Here is a 22,002-nt window from a genome sequence, read left to right as displayed (position 1 = left end):
GAGTAGCTGGTCTTGGTCTGGGTGCAGGAGCATGGAATTATGGGAATCTGCTTTACACAGCTCAGTGTTTTTTCTCCCTGTTTGGCTTCTGATCATCAGGTGAAATATGAGGAGACTTAAGGGCACTATTGAGATAACTGAAGGTATGCCTGCAGTTTGAGATTAACTCTTTACTAGCCTTTCCTTGTCCTTTAAATCCCAATCTGCTTTCCATAAACCAGGGATCCCCAACCTTTCTTACTCGTGAGCCACAGTTAAATGTAAAAAGACTTGGGGAGCAGCACAAGCATCATAAATATTCATGGAGGTGCCAAATAAGGGCTAAGATTGGCTATTAGGTAGCCTCTAAGCATATATCAGCATACATTACGCTTTATTTGGTAAGTCTTGTTTTTATTCAACCAAAACTTGTCAGGAATTCAAAACTCAAATTCTAACTACCTGGTTTGGGGGCACTGAGAGCAACATCCAAGGGGTTGGTGAGCAACATGTTGCCCCTGAGCCACTGGTTGGGGATCACTGCCATAAACCATATCACTCCCTATTAAAGACCACTTTCCAAGGAGTTACCAACCATCAGGCACGTATATATGAAGCATATAACACAAACATATATAACACATACATATGACATATATAACACAAAATAACAATAGAAATAATAACAGACATCATTTATTACATCTGCCTATATAATTAACCAATGTAGCCAATATTTTTTATTCAAAAGCTATACAAAATATATCACAATGGGTCTTATTGCACTAGAAGAGCTGAATTGCTAGAAAAAAGGAACTTCAGCTCTTAACCAGGTGCAGCTTTTGTCAGACAAAGAGCAGCAGTGACAGCCCATCAGCACTGGAGAACAATACCTTCAAAGGTGCCCCAGTAGCCAGTACACAAGGTTCAGTATTTAGAGCACAGCATTTTAGCCATATTATTTGTTGGCTTTATTTCTACTTTAAAATAATCCTAAACCTCACTGAATCAAAATGAACTAATATACTAAGACTGCACTCAGGTGCATATGCAGGTATGACATGGAAAGGGACACCCAGAAGTAACACCTCCCTAATGCAGGTGTCTTGGTTCCCTAATGCTGTTAGTTTATCCTGACAAAGATGGCTGTGAACACTGAAGCAATCCTCTTATATTCTTGGTTAAACTGTTTGTAAAACGGAGATAAACTAGGATCATTTCAAAGACAATTTATCCTTTTTTTATTTTTTGTTTTTTTTTAATTTTTGAAATCTTTCTTTGTGTAGCTGTTACTTTGGTAGCAACTGGGCAGAGTTAAGGAAGTCAGAATAAATAATCAGTACAAGAGATACTTAAAGGGGAACTTTCACCCAAATAAATTGTTCCAAATCCTTTTCTCTCACGTTAGTTGAGCAAAATAAATAATACATACACTATATAAATAGCTTAAATGTTGTTTCCTTCAGTCTTGGCATTCCCAATTACAGCAAGCAGGCAGACACCATTTGTGGACATTGTTATTAGGGCAAGTTTTGTATCGTAGCAAAATTTTGTGTATACATACAGAATGGGGAACTCGATGTCCATGCCAATGCAGGAGGGAGGAGGAATGTGAGGAGTACAGTGACATCTAGAAAGTGCTAAATGGAAAACGAAAGTAATTGACTGCCCCACCTCTATACCTAAGGCATAAAGTCAGGGCAGGCCATATATGACTGACATCTTAGATTTCTAAATACCAAGTATGGATGTTTTTAATTTAGGTCTATAACAAACAATTTTAAAGGTGAAGGTCCCCCTAAGACTGGTGGGCAGTAAGAATTTGGGAGATATTTGCTTCGTCCATTCTCAGTGACAGATATCATCTGGCATGCAGCAATGAGTTACATTATGGACATGTTCAATATCCACTGTTTCCCAATTTTTCCTGTACAAATGGGCAAACATGGTTTAGTTAGTTTATTTGAAATATATATATACTGCAGATAATGAATGGTTAAGAACTCCAGACTCTGGACACTTCAGCATGTTAAAGTAATTTAATACTGTGCAACAAATGGCATAAAATTAGATCTTCTGAGAAAAGTGCTTTAACAAAGCCCCCCCTATTTTATCAAAAGTGCAGGACTTAAACAAACTCATTACTCAAACTGGATAAATTTGCACCTGGACAACCAATCAATAAATAATGTACTTTAGGCAGCTGCAAGAACAACCAATAAGGCAAGGATTCCTAGATAAGCTTTAGTTTAGGGCCACCAATAGCCACACACAACACAGCACCTTCTTAGTGGAATTCCAGGGGAATACACTTATTGGGTTATGTAATAAAACGCAATAAGTTTGCCCAAAACAGTAACCCATAGCGACCAATCAGCAGGTAGAATTTACTGGTCACCTGTTTAAAAGCAAACATCTTATTTGTTGCTATGGGTTATTGCTACTGGGCAAACTTAGTGCCTTTTATTACATATGGGGGATATAGCCATAGTATATATACATAGATGCATAGATATATGTATGCATAGACTTAATAGTAGATTGACACATTAATAAACATATTATATTTATTGGGATGTTGCCTGTCACTGTAGGCTTTCATAAAGAGGAGGGTTAGTTCTTATATATAGATTTTCTACCAACACAAGGTATTGAGTTGAATTGGGGAAGATTTATCAAAATGCGACTTTATAGCTTTATACATAAAAGCTCATCCATTTTTAAAAGCATTTTTATCAATGGGTAAAAGTTAGAACTCAGTATCTGATAAATAAACTTCTAAAAATCCCACAGCAATTAATAGAGTGAGTGAGGGTGAGTTTTTGTGTATTAAGCTCTAAACTCACATTTTGATAAATCTTCCCCCAATTCTACTCAACACCTTGGGGCAGATTTATCAAAACACGAGTTTGAATCCCGAATGAGAAAAATTCGGATTGGAAACGAAAATTTCTGAAGAATTTCTGAAAAATCGGATTAGTCACGATAATATTGTATTGGCAATCCGAAGGTCACTAAATTTTCGTACCAAATGATTGTAAACAGCGGCAAAACCAAACTGATTTTTTTACGCTAAAAATAAGTCGCGAAAGCACCGAAAAAGTTGCGCAGGGTACGGAAAAGTCGCAGAAAATACAATTGGACCGATTGAACGAACTTTGGAGCATTCATGGATAAGTAAATGTGCCCCCTTGTGTTGCTAGAAAACCTATATATAAGATCTAACCCTCCTCTTTATGAAAGCCTATAGTGACAGGCAACATCCCAATAAATATAATATGTTTATTAATGTGGCAATCTACTATTAAGTCTATGCATACATATCCATCATACATATCTATTAAACAGCATAATAATTACTTGGTTTATTTTACAGTTCGGACATTTCCTACGTAATGACTCTGAGGCGGAGTTGGCAGGCATAATTAAGGGTGTCGGGTTTGATGGTAGCTTACACATCCAAGAGAATAATCACAGTGATCAGGACCAAGAGAAAGAAGACTGGCTCCATAACAGGCAGCACCAGGAATGTGGTAGAATATACAACAAGCAGTTGGAGCAAGAAAGGCAGAGCAGAAGAGGCCAACAGCAGCAGGAGGAAGAGAGTCTATGGAAAGAACAGCAGGATGAAGAAATACTCTTGAGAGAAAACCAGGGAGAATATCTCATTAAGAGACAGCATGAAGGGGATGTAAGGCTACACAGAAAACAGCTTGATGAGGAGGAAAGGCTCCGCAGAGAGCACCAGGAAGAAAAGATCCGTGGGCAACAGTATGAGGAGGAGAGGCTTTACAGAGAGCACCAGCAGGATGCATGGCTTCGACGTGAGCAGCAAGAGCAGAAACTACGCAAACAGCAATTGGAGCAAATTGAAACCCTACAAAGAGATCATCTAAGACTCCCCAAAGCACAGTACGAAGACAAGAGGGTCCTTAAGGAAAAGGTCTCACAACTGGATTATGATATCTTGCCTAATATGATCAGGCACATTAAAGATGACACTGAACAGGAGGATGGCTGGGAAGATGAAGATTCTGGTTTAACAATGCTGCCTACAAAGTTGTGTTGCCCACAAGCACTGACTCCACTCAGCCCTTCTAGACCCAAGAGTCCATGGGGCAGGTTTGATCCATATGACTCCTTTGAGGTAAAAAATACTTAGCTAGGGTATACAGCATTATAAACACTTTAAACTTACTTCTTAGACATTTTCATAATTTGGGCAAACATCATTAAAAGATGCATAAAATGTACAGGTTACATTAGACATCTGGGTTATTAAATTTGTCTATATATCTTAATATGCATTATGCCATGCCAGGTATTACTGTAAATACTCATGGGCAAATTCAGTTTCCTTTACCACTCCATAAGGAGTTGCCTTCATGACAAGAGAAGATTGGCATGGGGGACAAGGGGACAATTGCCCCTGAGCCATTTTGCCCACTGTTATATCCTTTACTATGACAGTATTTTATGTTACATATCTGTCACAAGTCACCTGGATTACTATATTGCACTGGGGCATGGGCAGGAATAAAAGCATGTAACTGAGCTTGACCAGATGTTCTGGGGTTAAAGCCAAAATAATGATTAAAGTTAAAAATATGTACATTTGAAAAAAGAAAGTTCCAATATTCTCTGACATTATTCAATGTATAGTTAAAATAACTATTGTAATTTATAAGGATGATACAGGTAGTAGAGTATCCACTGATGAGAGCTCTGCTCTACTAATGCATTAGTGTCTTTGTGTGAATGAATGGGAACAAGGATGGTTTTCTTTACAGGAGGACAGAGAATATGTGGGATTTGCCACCCTTCCCAACCAGATGCACAGAAAATATGTGAAGAAAGGCTTTGAATTTACTCTCATGGTTGCAGGTAATTTTAGCTTTGGCTCACATGGGCAATAGTTAAATCTTACTGTGCACTTTAAACTCAATTATGTAACATATGTATACTGACATAGCAGAGTAGTGAACCTCCTGTCTCACCTTACTGCTTCTGACTGAAAGTAAGTATATTCAGTAATATGGAGACAAGAGTGTTATGCAGAGAAACATTAAATCAAAGCATCATTGGGGCAAACATGCCTTATCATCATCATCATAAAAAGTACTTGATTGAATCCAGTGTATGGGGTTTGGTAAATGAGAGTGAAATTCAAAACATGATTTACTTTGCAAGCAGAAAAGTTGCTATAATATCTTTTATAGCAAAGTTTATGGTACTCATTGGCCTGTCTGATCTGTTTGAGCCACGTGAGTCTAAGAGCAAAGTCATATGGAGGATTTCAGATGCTTCGCCAGATTGTTTTGGTAGCCCAAGAGGAGAAACCAAAACAACTTCAGTTGCCCCTTATGAGAATCACCTGCATGTGCTAAGATGAGAAGTAGAATTGGCCAGAAGTCTTAAACTGAATGTTAAGAGCTGAAACAAGAAACATACGCCAAGCCAATGAAATTGAAGACAGGGGGCTAAACCAGTGGAAGTTATAATGTTTTAGCACATGGAAAAAGAGGAGCATGAACTTAGAGATCATATATAAGCTGCATGCTCGATTTAAAATGAAAGTCAGATGATGAGTATGTTCATAACTCACATATTTGTATCTCTAAATGAATGCAGAGAAAAGTTGAATAGATATGTTTAATAATGTACTAATGCTTTTTCCCCCTAGGAGAATCTGGTCTAGGAAAGTCAACATTAATTAACAGTTTGTTCTTAACGGATCTATATCGAGATCGTCACATACTAAGCCCAGAAGGTACGGAGAGCTGTAAAGAAATGAATTCTTGTTTTCCATAAAGTTATTTGGTGGTACAGGTATAGGGTCTATTATCCTCATCCAGACATACATGCATTATGATATAAATCCAAAGGTATAGTGATTTTATTTTAATAAATGCTTGCCTTTGTGGCTGACAGATCCCTATACACAATGTGTATTCTATTTTGATCTTCAGATCACCTATTTGGATTACACAAACAAAAACAAATATATAAACAATATTAAATGACTACACTAACATCTCTGCAAAAAACATGTGCTTCATCTTTCCTCTAATCTCCCTGCCCTGTAGATTGTTTAAGATCAGACTAAGAGCTTCACCTTAATTTTAAACTAAACAGCATCTAGAAGAAAGCTGCGAGGGCTGATTTGATTTGGTGGCTGGAGCCTTTGCAGCAATACAGTTTCCCTGGAATTAAGCAGACTTGTCTTGTTGTTGTCACGTTGTCATGTTGCTGTCACGTTGTTGTTATTATTGCTTGCCTTCCCTAATGGCAGAATGGCACATCTATTAATAAATAATATCTATCAGTTATAGGTTGGCTTAAGTAGACCAAAAACTAATTACAAAACATTGATTGTGTTCCTTTATGGAGGGAATGGGTGCATTATCATTTGAACGCTTATAAGGCGCTTAATGTTATAATAATTAATGTTATAATATAATAACATTTCCCTTTTCTTCACAGAACGTGTCACACAGACAGTTGAGATAGTGAAGCAGACAGTGGACATACAGGAGAAAGGTGTGCGACTGCGCCTGACGGTAGTGGATACACCAGGCTATGGGGATGCTATAAATAATGAAATATGGTAAGAGTTACTTTGTGTGGGTTTGATAAAAGGAGCCTCTGGGCAGCCTTATTTATGTTCTGCTAAATATACAGTGTGATTATCAGAAGTTGTAAGGAAATATCAGCCTTTGCGTGGCCAGTTTTATATGGTTATGGATAGAAGGTGGTGCTTTTAGAAACTAGAATATGTCTATTTAGGCATTTCTATTGGGCCTATACTGACCCTATACATGTTGTCATGATGCCTGGGGTCGGACTGGGCCAGCGGGACACCAGAAAAAAACCCAGTGGGCCCTGATGACCCAGAATCGATCCCTGTCAGGAAGCATCAGCGCTCCACCCTTGACCTCCCTCCCCCAATCGCTCCTAGGTAAGTATGAGGTATGTGCACACAGGGGGGCAGTGGATGCCCATGGGGGTGTGGGGGCAGCCCCAGTGGGTCCTGCACACCCCAGTCTGATCCTGATGGCACCTTCTCCTTATGTATGGTGTCACATTTCCTTCTAGGAGCTTGACAAGGCTGCACCAGTCATTGGGCTTGAATGCAGATCAGTCTGATCAATGCAAATGTGGACTGAAAGTAACTGCTTTCATTATGATTTAATTTGAATTCAATTTTGATAAAAATTAATTCACCTGTGAAAAAAATGTTTGTTCAGCTTCCCAGAGCTTTAAATTATGTTCTGCCAAACTGAATCTGAACCCTACTGATTCGGCCAGATCCGAAACCTACAAAAAGTGCTTGTATTTTATTCATCTAAATACTAAGACGAATTATGCATTTAATGCATCCTTACTGGCTGGCTGGTAACCACATATTGCACATTGGCGCAATGTAAAAAGCGAATTCTACACATGCTTAATCATTACACTAGCAGGAGGCAGACCTTACTGTTCAGATGGAATGAAAGCAGGGCATTTACATTTTAGCTGTTTAACAAACATTTTTGCTGGCAACACTTGTATTCCATATTTAAAATATTCTGTAACTTCAAATATAAATTGTGTATTTGGTCTGTATTTTCTGCTTAAGATATGGGAATTACAGAAGAGATACATATTCACATATTTTTTTGCTTGCTGTAACAATGACTCCTACTATTAATTGTACTTTCCTCAGTTGGAAACCAGTGGCAGATTATATTGACCAGCAATTTGAGCAGTATTTCAGGGATGAGAGTGGATTAAACCGCAGGAATCTTCAGGACACACGTGTGCACTGCTGTCTCTATTTCCTGTCACCGTTAGGGCATGGGTATGTATGCACACAGTACCACACAGGCTCTTCTTTAGGCCTTCTATCCTACAGTGTATTATGAACTTATTTGATTTTTTAAAATGGTTGATGGCAACATTAATTGATAGTGTTACACTGTGGTCCTTGTGATATACAAGCTAGATATACAAACTTGATTAAAAATCTATTCAGTTTGCCGATGTAAAGTACCAAGTAAATGGCAATTTTCCCTGCTTATATTAGTTGCTAATATGGCACAAGATTTTGCTGAGTAACACAGGGTAGATGCTTTTTGCAGTATTCAGAAGTGACTGTGTCAGCCAACCCTTTTATGGGTGCCCCCATAGGGCACAAAAGGAGCCTATTTTTATATTTTTACAATTTTTCTCCACTAGCTTCTATGAAAGTAATTCTGCCCCATCTTACTGCTTTAATCTTGTCTAAGATATTTGTTTTTCTTTAGCTGGCTGGCCAATATTTCCCACCTTTTGTGTTACAACCAACTATTAACAGAACATACAAATGGTTTGAATTTAGACTAGCTAGGTCCTCTGCGCACTGCCTTCCAGACCTCGAGCATCCCCCAAACTTTAGACTAGATTGGTCCTCTGCGCACTGCCTTCCAGACCTCGTGCAACCCCCAAACTATAGAACTGCACTCTCAGCCAGTATCAATCCAAAAAGTATGTAGCGGGGAGCACAAGACAAAGCACAATAATGCTGCAAAAAGTGCTTTTATTGCTATGCCATACAGAACATGTTTTGGGCCCCCTCAGTGCCCACTTAATAAAGGGCATAGAAGGTGCCCGAAAAATATGTTGTGTATGGCATAGCACTAAAAGCACTTTTTGCAGCATTATTGTGCTTTGTCTTGTGCTCCCCTCTAGATATTTTTTGGTTTGAATGATAAGCCCAGGGGCATGTATATCAGTACAGGGTGGACCTAGCCAAACAACAGTGGTAATTTAAATTCTCCACAGAATGTATAAGTTTGGAGGTGTTTTCATAGCCTTAACAAACTGACATCATACAAGTACACCAACACATATATAATTTGGGAATAATATGAACATTAAAGTGGCCCTTTTAAAGGCCCCCGAATTATATGTGGTAGAATTTGCATTCAGAAAAGCAAAGGAGAGGTACTGCGAAACAATGCAGAACTGTTCATATCAATTATAGTGACTAGCACTTTTCATGTACATACTACCCAATAGTGTAGTAAAAGCATACAGGAAAGTGGATATCCAAGATAATGAGAATCACCCCAACATTTTGGTAATAATCCTTTATCAAGGGAAATTTGCAGTACCACTCATTTTTTATTTATTTAGTGTGCAGGATTAAGGTTGCTATACTGTATCCACTTAGCCCCTTGGTTTTTTATGCAGGCTTTGATGATCCTTGCACCTATAATTTAACAAATTTGAAATTTCAGTAGTGAATAGTGTACCCTCCATTGATTTAGATTTGTATGTATAAATAATCTAAGAGAAGCAACACTCATGCCTATCTGTGTAATTAATGTGGTGTATGTTTTAGGATGAGACCCATGGACATAGAGTTTCTGCAAGCGCTACAGGACAAAGTAAATATTGTGCCCATCCTGGGGAAAGCAGACAGCCTGACACCTACAGAGCTGCAACAAAAGAAGCAGAGGGTAAGTGCAGGATAAACACTTATTCCTTCTATATAACTCAATCCCAGCAGTCACTTCTCTGCCTCTGACAGAACATTGCTCTGTTTTTTTTTTTGTTTTCACGATCCTAGAATAAGCTTTCCTATGTTTATATCTGATATATATATTGGTTCTGTGTTATTGCTCATTTTATATTTAAAATCAAGTGATTGATTTTCCTAAAATAAAGCAACTATAGCACTTAGCTGTGTATGTGGGTTTGGGTCATAGTACAGTGAAATAAAAGATGATTACCCATTGGTGTTCTCTCATCAGAAGCATGAGCTGTATGTCCTCACAGCAAAAAATCCAATTGGGGCCCTCTCCCCTATCTTTGCTTAGGCTCTTACCTTAATTAGGCTCATACACTACTCCCATATTTCCCCCATCTAATTTTCCATACCAGATTGATTCTGGGAAAGACTTCAACCCCTGTAAAATTCCATCTCCGAAGAGAAGCACAAAACAGGCTGCAAACATTGCAATGTTGTGGTATAATCAACAGTAAAGTTATTTAATGTATTTCTGGAACAGTTTTAATACCACACATCAGAGTGAAGCTTCTCTATGGCATTATCTCCAACCCCTCCCCACTGATGGAAATGAGATACTAAATTAATCCCCTATGTGAATGATCTTCAGCATTCAGATGCACTACCTGCCCTATTTTCTTGTTGTCTCACATAAAAAGGTTTATTTCACTCTTTTTCAGGAGCTTCATGCTATGGCAGCATTTTAGACTCCATAAAGAAATGTGGGGATTATGGAGTTTACAGGGGTCTATCTAGAATTGCACATGGACCTGTTTTAGCTTTTATTAGGCCCTTCTACTTCCCAAAATTACCGAGTTGGTGTATTCTAGATACAAAAGTGCTATGTGAGCACTAATGGAGGACCTAAATATTTAGCTCTGGTAATATTTTTCAGAAGCTGCCATTAACCAACCTGGCTGCATATTCTTAAGTCTCCTGGTCAAGGTATTGAACCTGCAGGCCGATCCTCCTCCACTGAACCTTTAAATAAAGTGGAGATCTCTGGGTGATTCTGTGATTCAGACTCAAGGGAGTCCTTGTTGGTTGATTTTGCTTTTCTAATTCCATTAATCTGTAGAATATGTATGGGCTGTTCTGCTTGGGCATTCATATTTTTATACTGATTACATGGAAGATTGGTAATGCATTCACCCTGCTAAGTATAAACAGGGTCCTTGTAAGTTTATACTTGATGGGCTCATTTTTTTGTTAAACTAAGCTACTATATCACTTTGGGGATTATATTTTATATTTTCAGATTCGAGATGAAATAGATAAATACGGAATTCGAATTTACCAGTTTCCAGAATGTGACCCTGATGAAGATGAAGACTTTAAGCAGCAGGATATAGAACTGAAAGTAAGTCACTGTGGGTTGTACACAAGGGTTCATTTACAGGTACGGGACCAGGGTCGGACTGGGCTGGCAGAACACCGACAAAAAACCCGGTGGGTCCTGCAGACCAAGATCTGATCCCTTTCTCAACTCCTCAATGTGCTAGAATGCCTCCTCCACCCTCACCCTTTTAAGAATGCGACACAGTATACACCTGATGTGTGTGTGAGTGCATGCAGGGGTGGAGGGAGCGTACCTGCATGTTGAAGAATCCGCGACTAGGGTGGGGGCCCCCAAGGTGGCAGCTCCCATGGGCCCCAGACACCCCAGTTTGACAATGTATAGTATCTATTATACAGAATGCTCAGGTACTGAGGTTTTCCGGATAAGGAATCCTTCCATAATTTAGATCTTAATACCATAAATTTACTAAGCTTTAATCTAAAAATTAATTAAACCCGACAGGATTATTTGCCTCCAATAAGGATTAATTATATCTTAGGATCAAAGACATGGTACTGTTTTATCACTATAGAGATAAAGGAAATCATTTCTAAAAATCTGAATTATTTGATTAATTCAGATTTTTCTGGTAATTCAGATTTTTCTGGATAATGGGTTTCCAGATAATGGATCCCAATACCTGGGGTGCATTTTTCTAAGTCAGTTTAGATTTTCTATGTCTGGAGCATTTGACTGTGTGTTGGTGGCAATATGCTGAGTGTAATGTGCTAAGTCACATTTGACAGACACAAAATTAAGTCCCTTAGTCTCCATACGGATTTCCTTTGTAACAGCAACCCACATCCCACACCAAATTAATTGATGCCCCTAATCCACTTATGAAAATCTCCCACTGATGCCTGAAGACATACAATAAGGGGTAAGAAATTGTAAATACAGACTCAAGGATTGCTGCAGAGGTAGTAACCAAGAGCAACTGTAGCAGACTACTTGATAATTGGTCATTTTGGATTATAAAACCTGAGACAAACTTTCCACATTTCCCCTAAGTAACAGAGTTTGCAGTACTAGTACATTTGTGGAACTGTAGGAGTAACATGCACAGTCAGCACACCCCCCTATGACACATTCCCTGGGATGGTGTTATATGATTATATAATTTTATACCAATAGGTGTCAACATTTGGGGCAAAGGTGACTTTATAGGTTTGCAGGTGGCTTAGTGTGTACAGATAAACTAAAGCACTAATGAAACTGACTGCTGATCTCTCCCTCAGAAAAGCATTCCATTTGCCGTCATTGGATCCAACACCATCATAGAGGTTAATGGGAGGCGTGTAAGAGGCCGTATGTACCCCTGGGGGGTTGTTGAAGGTAAGACTGCTGAATATTAAGAGCTACACATAACGTTCTATTCCAAAACTTTGTAGTAAACTGGAAATACTGCCACTTTCCAAAGTCAAGGTGTAACGTTGAACAAACATCAAGGGGAAGGATAACCAAAACCTTAGATTTCTTCTCTATATTTCTTCTATATGTTTGTACTATTCAGGGTTACATTTAAATAAAATAATGTCTCTATCATTAGTATATTTATGGACTGGTAAGATGCATAAAAGTTATAATACATCAAAACCATAAATAATCTGTAAAATTACAGAGAAAGGGTGATTAGCAATATCATCATTTAAGAGGGGTTATGTGACTCACTGAAACCCTTATAAGAAGATAAAATGTTTCCTTACTGTAAAATAAAAAGTAATCTTGGAATTGCAGTGCCTGTGTAAAAGCTTCACAAAAGTTCATTCTGTTAGAAAGTGAAGGTATAGGACCTGTTATCCTGAATGCTTGGGACCTATGATTTTCTGGGGTCTTTTCAGAATTTGGCTCTACTAACAAATGATTTAAACATTAATTAAACCCGATAGGATTGTTTTGCCCCCAGTAAGGATTGATTATTATCTGGAATCAAGTAGATTGTACCGTTTTATTATTACAGAGAAAATGTAAATCATTTTTTAAAAATTTGAACTATTTGACTAAAATGGAGTGTATGGGAATGGCCTTCCTGTAACTTGGTGCATTTTGGATAACATATTTCCAGATAACCATACCTGTGACTGGTCCAGCGCTCCATGCTGATGTCTTAAATTCTTATATTGCATGTCATTTCTTATGTTGAATATCTTACATTAAAACTTGTACAAGTAATACACCATCACTTTCAGTACAGGTGTTCCAGTATCAATAACTATCCCTTTTTCTTTATCACCAGTGGAGAATGAAGAACACTGTGACTTTATAAAGCTGCGTACTATGCTGATTCGCACTCACATGCAGGATTTGAAGGATGTTACAAGAGAAACTCACTATGAGAACTACCGTGCCCAGTGCATCCAGAACCTGACACAGCGAGTGGTGAGGGAGCGGAACCGCAAGTAGGTGCAGTTTTGCTTTATGTGTATTATATGCCTATAACTACTCACTGTGTAGTTCCATTTCAATGTGCGACATTAAAGGGGCCTGTCACTTTTGGCATCTGCTTTATTCAAATATTACTGCTTGGGTTGCCACCTGGTCGGTATTTTACTGGCCTGGATGGAAAAACTGATTCTTGATTAATATTGGACAAACAAAAACTTATGAAAAAGAAGCACTGCATCATCCCAGCAAGCTTTGAGGTATTTTGCCTGTAGTGAAGAGAGGACACACTGGCTATTTTAAAACACACAAATTGCAATAAAATATATATTTTAATAGTAACCACTAAATATTCACTGAAAGATAATTTATTATGGACAGGTCTATATAGGCTCTAAATATATAGAACTGGGCTTTGTATACTTGGTTTTTTCATTGTTGACAATTTTCCACTGCATTATTCTGCCTAGGGTGGAAATGCCAGTCTGTGCCCCTTGATGCTGGAGTGTACTGGAAGGAAAGGGAGGGTATCAAGGTTTTTTTTCACAAGTTTACACATATCTGTGTCAAGGTAAACAGCCCATACAGTGGCCCATACAGTGGCAGTTCTATCTATTAATTTTTTATAGCCTGGAACCTTGCTGTTAAAAATATCTTCTTCCTTTATATGGGAAGTAATCTACAAAACAAATGCCTATCCTTAAAACCATAAGATCACCATTAATCACCATATATGTGCTATAATAAACCATGTAATGCAGTTGCTACCCTTCCAGCAGGCTGCATTGCTGTTTTTTTAGGCCTGGTTAGTGCAGTTTTATTTTACCAGCAATGCCCATTCTGACCAGTAAGAAGAACCCATGCTCCACATAGATGCTCTCACTACATACTGAAAACATTCTGCAGTACAAAGGGGGGGCCGAGGATAGAAGCGTACTAAATCAAAGGTTTACTACTTAGGTTCAGGTCCCACATTTGATCAGTGTCCCTGCTCCCAGCTCATTATAAGGTTTTGGATGCATGAAAATATTTATGTTTCAACACTACCCATAGTCTGCTATCAGTGTATATAGAAAAAAGAACATGAGAATAGACTTACCCCTTAGGCTGGGTAAACCCATATTTATTATATTGTCTTGTATACTTCACATCAAAATTAAATTTTACATAAGGAGCTGCCTGCTAGGTCTGGATGAATTTTGTACTAGGAGCTGCCTGTTCTGGACAAGATGTGGCCTGTGTAATTTACAACTCTCTAGCAGAATAAATACTGAATGAACTGTACTTTCCTTGCAGTAAGCTGACCAGAGAGAGTGGGACAGACTTCCCAATCCCAAGCATGCCTCCATCACCAGATCATGAAACCCAAAGACTTATCCGAGAAAAAGATGAGGAGGTGAGTGTGTCAGTAATGCTGTATCAATAATATTGATGCCATCTGCATGCACCAGATCCAGCTTGACAGTTTCATGGCCGAGCAGCCTAAAGCAACAGTGGGATTGCCCATGTGTACTATAACAGGTCCCCACCTCAATCTCTGTCATGTGCCAGCTTTCTGGATTACAATACTGCGGCATTGCTAATGCAGAGAGCACAATCACGCTCTCTTCACTTTTTTAAAAATGGAAATTCTGCTTTTAAAGTTACTGGGAGGGTCTTTTTGCTGCTTATATTTAAATATAAATCCTCAAAAGCAATGTAACATTGCTCAGAGCAGTCCCCCAAGCACTTTTCAACATGAGGTCTCATGCTATCGTCATGCGTACTCACCTGCCTTCTCTCTTTGTCTAGCTGCGGCGAATGCACGAGGTTCTGCAGAAGATGCAGAGGCAGATGAAGGACTCACAATAATCTAAACTGTTCCACTCCAGGGCAAAAGCTCCTCATGTTACCCTTCGTTTTACCTTTCACTCAGTGACCAAAGGTTTAATATAGAAGAACCTAGAAATCCAGGTGCCTGCTGCAAGGAAGGGCAGGTATCAGATGGCTGGTACATCAATGGCAGGCATATTAAGGAGTTATAAGCAGGATTCCCAGAAAAACAACCCAGTTGGGTTGATATTATAAGGGTATCGCCAAGAAAGCACAAAGGGGAAGCTTTAGAGCAGGGCTGTCACCTAGAATTATCAGCTTAAGACAAGTGCAAATTAAACATTATTATGTGGTCTTTAGTGGACACATATGTGTACAATTCACATCACAAATCCCCACCTTGTGTCGACCAGCTACTGCTGAACTGCAATTGCCAGCACCCTACTGACATAAGAGGATTGTTAGTGGTGAGCTGGGAGCTTTAGTTTAATAACAACTAGTGTTTCTGCATTGCCTGTGCTCTTCAGTTCTGTAACGCCAGCTCTGTGTGTTCTCTTTAGTCTCCTGATGTTGCTTTACAGCTTCCGCTCTCTGGCTGCCAGCATAGGCCCGGCTTAGGGAATGCTGCTTCTAAATAGGCATTTCACTATAATCCAGGCAAGGTTTAGGTGCAACATGTGCCCTGTACTGTTTGGGAAGGATGATAATAAAATTACACAGAATAGTACATTAATGTATATTAAACAAAGGGATCATGGTGGCATGTAGCCAAGGAAAGTACCCAGTACCCTATGTATTGCATTCTGCCTTTACACCTGTGGGATGATATGTGTTTTCCTGCATGCCTTATTTACCTGGCATCTGTGCTTTAATATCCAAATTTGCTGAAATAAAATTTACTGGCAAAGAACACACAATCCAAATGAAAAATATAAGAATTTATATCTCCATCTGCAATTTGTTCTATTGTCACCTATGTTCATCCTACTCTAGCTCATCCTACTTTAGCTTTTCACTTCCTCTGCATATACTTATTTCATCCTTATATACAATTCCTTATCTAGTCACTTCCTTCATATAAACATAATTTTTTTATTTGCAACTTATATTTATGTAGATCTTTATTTTTATGGTGCCAGCAGTTCTTCTGAGGCTGCTGTGCCTCAAACCACCCCTGCACTTAACATTAGCATATTGGCCCATGGCAAAACAGCACTTTATAGTGCTACCTGTATACATGTACTGTTCATTGCACTTTGTTTACATCATATTAGTGGTACAGGGCAGCACAGCGGCTCAGTGGGTAGCTTTAGCGACGCAGGGGGTCCTAATTTCTGGGCACTGATTGCAAGGAGTTTGTTTGCCCCATGTTTGCTTAGGTTTCTTCCCACACTCCACAAACATACAGGCAGTTAAATTTACTCCTAATAAAACTGAGTGTGAATGTCATAGGGACCTAAGACATTAAGCTCCACTGCAGCAGGTAGTGATGTATAAACTCTGTAAATCACTGCAAAAATGTGTTGGTGCTATATACAGTAAATAACAGTTATTATTACAAACAGGGGGAATAAACATTGCCATAAATATATACAACTACAAAGATAAAGTGCCACATGTTAAGAGCTGAAAGAGGCCATTGCCCTGTAGAGCTTACAATCTGATTAAGTTTGTAACTTACAGACACCAATAGGAGGGATAGAAGTGCTGCCATATGCTTCAGTGCATTTCCTCCTCATCTATTCACTTATCATTTGTACCCTTGTCATGTACTTGGAGTTTGGTTCTCTATTTTCATCCAGTTATTTATGGGAGACATGCTGAAGTTCAAGGAAAATTAAAGTTTTTGTTATGTTCCTTTCCATTCCAAAGTGATATTGATTAAAGCAACATTCTATTGCTGTTTTCCACTTGTTTCTGTGTCAAGTTACTGTAATGTTTACATGAAACATAATTATTTTTCAGAATATGGGTATTCTGATGGGTAATTCCCAAAAGCAAAAGGGGCAATTCCACACACAAATGAACAATAACACTTTTGCAAACACATTTAGGTTGCCTAATTTAGGGACATTATGGCCGTCACTTGTTCATTACCATGCCCTGTCATTTGCTGAGTGTCAGAATCTCCCTCTATATTTCATTCTTTTGATTAATTTTGCTGCGTACATAACTTATTTAGACCAAATACTTTATACCTACCCAACCTATCTTACTTGCGTTAAGAGAATTTGCCAAAATTTATTTTTATTCACATGACTTCGAATGGCAGTAATGTAACAAAAAATCCTAATTGAAAAAGCAGGAAAAAGTTATGGAAAAGTCATGAAAACCACAATATATTTTGATTTGTTGCATGATAACCACTACTATTTTGTATTGTCGCACAAAGTCCAGCGTCAAAACACCCAAAAACCTCAAAAACCATGAAGCAAAGAAAGATCTACTCATTTTAAAGGGACCTCTGACATTGACTTCTACAAGATCTGGACAGGTTTTAGATGAGCTAAATAGAAGAGCCCAACATTTTCTGGACAAGCTGCTTGCAAGCATTTAACTACATTGTTATCTTGCTAACCAGTATGCGTATTTTTTTTAATACAAATTGCAGTTTGTGTCTGTGTCTGTGTCTGTTTGTTCCAGCTATGAGGCAAGTTGAAAAAAAACAAGTTCCCTGCAGGTTACCAGGAGCAGCAAAAAGCTGTTCCTCATAGCTTTAAGAGCCAAAAGTCAGAATTTCTCCTAGTGCAGAGAATATAACTGTGGAATCATAAGTGAAATAAGCAGACCAGTTCTGTTGCAGTCTAACCTGGATACACACCCTGTTACTTGCTATATTAAATAGGTAATCTACTAAAAAGTGCAAAGTTTACTAGAGGTCTGTCACTTTTAGCAACCAATCAGCTGATACTAGTCACCAATTTGAAAGCAAACAGCTGATTGTTTCATATTGGTTTTAGTCACTAGTATGGAACACAACCTTATATACAGAATAGTGTTATTATTAGCACATATTTATAACATTTTATTTTTATTAACATTTATTTCTAAAGCGCCAACATATTCCGAAGTGCTGTACAATAAGTGGGTTTCATACATTGGACATACAGAGTAACATATAAAGCAATCTATAACCGATACAAGAGGTGAAGAGAGCTCTGCCCAAAAGAGCTTACAAAATTTTCCACAGTGTTAGAACCCATTCAGCTCAAACCACAAAAGGAGATGTCACATCTTAAACTTGTGTGCACATTATTAAAAACTGTGTGCTCAGGTTAAAATAAATGCAAAATGTTGTGTTAAAAAATTATTTGTGCGTACCACAATTTGCTGTGTGCGCTGGCCTCAAAATTTATATGCAGAAACATTAGAGGCAAGTTGGCGACTGGACAGTTTTTCCCTTTTTTTATTTATTTTTACCATTTTGTCTTTTACCTAAAAACTGTTTATTTGGCAGCATGACAATTGAATCAGGTAGTTGAGCCCCAGTATAGGATAGCAGTACCAAGATTTCAGTAGAGGTCCATAATTTTCCAGTAAAACACCTGAACCCCTTGTTGTTATCAGTCCAGATAGATACAGTAGTCAGCAGGGCGTATTAATATTGCAGATGCCTTACAGTTCCCAGCACATAACCCAGTCCAGTGAATAGCATTCTTATTGTTAAGTTTGGAGGCAAAGCAGGCAGCATACCACCATGCACCCCCATAACTGGTGGCACAATTTGCACTGTAAATGTCATGATCTTTGTCCTTGGTAGTGAACTTCATGTTGTCATGTGTGGTTCCTGCTTGTATGGAAGACATGGCATCACCAGCAGTGCCCCTGTAGCTGCCAAGTCGAAGCGTGTAGCCATGAGCCTCATCCTCAACACTAAACAGATTATAGTCTGCATACTTCTCTTCGTTGTTATTATCGTGTATGACAAAACGAACCTGATACACTTTCTGTTTGGAAATATGGTGGAGATATTCCACTCCCAACCAATAGTCTTTCTCTACATTCCCAAAGCCATACTTGTAAGTGGTCCAGGATTCATCCCAGGTAATCTCAGAGTTAAAGCTGTTGTGCTGTACGACAATCCATCCGCCACTGTACGTAGTCATATCACAGTTCACAACCAACGGATGTATTCCCTCAGGATAAATTACATAGACTCCACTTTCCTTGTTTCGGGGGATTTCACTGCAGTCTCTTGGAAGTTCTAAAACAGAAGTGAGAAAGTTCCAATTCATCCTAAGATTCTTAGATTTTAATTTAATAGCATGTCATTGTTTGTAATATTATTGCACTTCTTTGGCACCCTGTGTAAGTGCCTTGCCTACTATTCCCAATTAGAACCAAAGTTCTAATAAACCACCCCTACACCTTGCAAGAACATATAGAACCTGGGGATTTTTTGTGCAGAAGCTCAATAACTTCTTACATACAGAGACAGTCTACACTGTGTGCCTACATTTGGAAAGATGATGCCTGATATAATTTGATGCTAAAATTTAAACTCACAATCTGTAAATAAACTAAAGAGATATATTTTACTTATTTAGGTGTAGTAATTTTAATAAATTCAGGTCTAAATCCACTAACGTAAATGAATACTCTGGAAAGCATAAGCCCTAAATATGTTTTTGGGATGCTGAAGCTCTAAAAATAGGAACAGGTTTGTGTAGCTGCCATGTTTCTTGTCTTGGAAGGTCCAACTCTGTGACTGGAAGCTGGAGGAGCTCTATAATCATGTTCATTCCATACCCCTCAAAAAGTGACAGATGCTTACTACCAGCACCTACATTTACAAATAATTTTTAAACCATTATTTGGGTGTAGTCCTGCTGTTGAAAGTTGATATAGTGGGGTAGGGTGGTTTAAAAAGGTGGGACACCTATAAGTTAACTTTTAGTATGTTATAGAATGGCCAATTCTTTAGCAACTTTTCAATTGGTATTTTTGAGCTTTGAAATTGGGGTCACTGACCCCAGCAGCCAAGCAAACTATTGATAATTTACAAATACTTTGTAATAGTTCATTTTTATTACTTGTCTTTTCATTTAGACCCACTCCTATTCATCTTTCAGTCTCTCATTTACACCAATGCCTAGTTGATAATTTATACAATTTATACCCTAGCAACCATATATCTGCTAAAATTCCCAGCTGGAGAGCTGCTAAACAAAAAACTAAATAGTTCAAAAATCACAAATAATAAAAAATCAAGACCAGTTGCAAATTGTGTTAGAATAGCACTCTCTACATCATACTAAAAGTTAATTTAAAGGTGAACAACCCCTCACTCTGGTGTGGAGAATAATAGAGAAGTGCAGATAGGGCCAAATTCCCAGTGCTAAATTAAATTTTTTTAACTATAACTTTGCTTTAAATTATTTCTTTTCTAATTTGGATCTGCAGAATAGCAAGTCTGTTATATATTGTAATGATTTTTACAAGACTACATGTTATTGTTTTTATATCAATAATAGTGAGTTGTTATAGACAATATTTTTTACTTACTCTTACTTGAATGCCACCCAGCTCCATTACTTTCCCTTTATTTGTGCCCTGTAGTGCATCTACCCTGAATGGTCAGTAACATCAGCCTATATAGTACAGAGTATATCTCTAGTACATACTTTTCTTTTCCACATCATTACGCCTGGGTCTTCTGTATGAATGGGCCACAGACAAAGCAGCAATTATCCATAGGAACAGATGCAAAACTCCTGAAATGAGATTTTAGAAAGAAAACAAGATTTTAAACCATATTCAATTGCATTTTTCCATGGTATTTCATGGTGATGCTAAAGCATTCCTTTAGACTATTTTAAGAAAGGACAAAGAAGTCAAATAGGTAGCGTCATTCTTATTTGCCTTTTGTGCACATAACATAAAGATGATCAGAGTGAAAGAAATTCAAGAGAAAGCCCCTTGAGACAGCTGGGCTAGACTACATTTGGAGCTGAAGGAAAATACTGTAATTAATGCTATTGATCTAATATGTTACAGAATTATTCTGTATAAAATGCTTTGATTATAAATTTCAATTGCTTCTTTCTGTACAATGTGTCTGAGGTATTTACTACTCTCACAGTACAGAAGTGGGCTTCTTAGGGCCATCAGAGAAGCTGATAACCAGGGCCCACTCTGAGAAATACTTGATATAAAGAGTACTATGTAGTATTGGCGTTTTCTCTCCTAACCACGAGAGCTAAATACTTGCACTTACCCATCTTGCTCCGTGTCTCTGCTTCTTTTTGTATGAATAGCTAACACGGGACTATCACCTTTAATAAAGTCTCCCTGGCCCATTAACCTTCTTATCACTGTCTATGAAAACAAATTTCTTGCACAGAGAGTTGATATAAATAGTGCAAAGTCTGAACATGTTTTTCTGGAATATGTGCCAAGAAACCTATCGCGTGTGCTCATAATCTGTCCTTTGCTTCTTCCTTTGGAATAGCAGCCCTTCTAAGATATATGGGTTTGTATGCAAGTTTAATTGGGGGTGCTGGGCACTTATTGCAATATGATAGTTTGGAAGGTTGCCCAAACTTTTCTGTGACTTCTAGTAACCCACCCATACTAGGTTAACAGGATATGTTGAAACTGCATTTGATAGGTTCACACACTCTGACAGGCAAAGGAGACAAAACTGGCCAAATTGCCCCACAATATCTCTGCTTGTATGGTCAGCTCAGTGTGTCACTAAACCTTTAGTTTTTGTCATTTCTGTCCTTAAAGAGTGAAATGTAGTCCACTAGTTACATTCTATATTCAAAGCAGTTGCCCTGCCATGCATTAATGCCGAGATTGTTGTTATCTTTATAGCAGCATTTAGATGCCTAGCAAGTATTCAAGTATTTCAAAACTGATATCAAGGACCTTGGATAAAATAATAACAAGCTAGTGGATTTTGCAATTGTTGTTTGCTGATAATCCAATATGAGTTGTAAAACTGATATCA

At 38.2% G+C, this 22,002-nt stretch overlaps 2 protein-coding genes across 4 annotated transcripts in view; one reads left to right on the top strand and one right to left on the bottom strand.

Moving 5' to 3' along the window:
- Positions 1-16,957, top strand: part of septin4 (septin 4) — a 44,323-nt gene extending 27,366 nt beyond the window's left edge. For all 3 annotated transcript variants that reach the window (XM_004911767.4, XM_002933607.4, XM_031896715.1), the window contains exons 2-12: positions 3,356-4,126; positions 4,770-4,863; positions 5,663-5,749; positions 6,463-6,586; positions 7,688-7,822; positions 9,347-9,464; positions 10,773-10,874; positions 12,092-12,188; positions 13,090-13,252; positions 14,532-14,631; positions 15,027-16,957. In XM_004911767.4, the coding sequence (XP_004911824.1) occupies positions 3,356-4,126; positions 4,770-4,863; positions 5,663-5,749; positions 6,463-6,586; positions 7,688-7,822; positions 9,347-9,464; positions 10,773-10,874; positions 12,092-12,188; positions 13,090-13,252; positions 14,532-14,631; positions 15,027-15,086 (1,851 nt within the window). In that variant the 3' untranslated portion in view covers positions 15,087-16,957. The remainder of the gene's footprint in view (positions 1-3,355; positions 4,127-4,769; positions 4,864-5,662; positions 5,750-6,462; positions 6,587-7,687; positions 7,823-9,346; positions 9,465-10,772; positions 10,875-12,091; positions 12,189-13,089; positions 13,253-14,531; positions 14,632-15,026) is intronic.
- Positions 16,958-18,075: 1,118 nt separating this feature from the next.
- On the bottom strand, positions 18,076-21,365 carry LOC100485772 (fibrinogen-like protein 1-like protein). The gene is made up of 3 exons (XM_031896722.1): positions 21,265-21,365; positions 20,672-20,761; positions 18,076-19,251 (listed from the first exon to the last, which is right to left on the bottom strand). The coding sequence occupies exons 1-3, from the start codon at positions 21,266-21,268 to the stop codon at positions 18,611-18,613; spliced, it is 735 nt and encodes a 244-aa protein (XP_031752582.1). The 5' UTR covers positions 21,269-21,365; the 3' UTR covers positions 18,076-18,610.
- Positions 21,366-22,002: the final 637 nt, after the last annotated feature.

Source organism: Xenopus tropicalis, chromosome 2, assembly GCF_000004195.4.
Source record: "Xenopus tropicalis strain Nigerian chromosome 2, UCB_Xtro_10.0, whole genome shotgun sequence".
NCBI classification, from domain to species: domain Eukaryota; kingdom Metazoa; phylum Chordata; class Amphibia; order Anura; family Pipidae; genus Xenopus; species Xenopus tropicalis.
This window is presented reverse-complemented; position numbering and strand designations above follow the sequence as displayed.

Coding starts and splice junctions, on each gene's coding strand:
- LOC100485772 (XM_031896722.1), bottom strand. Junction 19,252..20,671: donor TAATGATGTGGAAAAGAAAA/GTATGTACTAGA, acceptor CTTCTGTTTTAG/AACTTCCAAGAGACTGCAGT.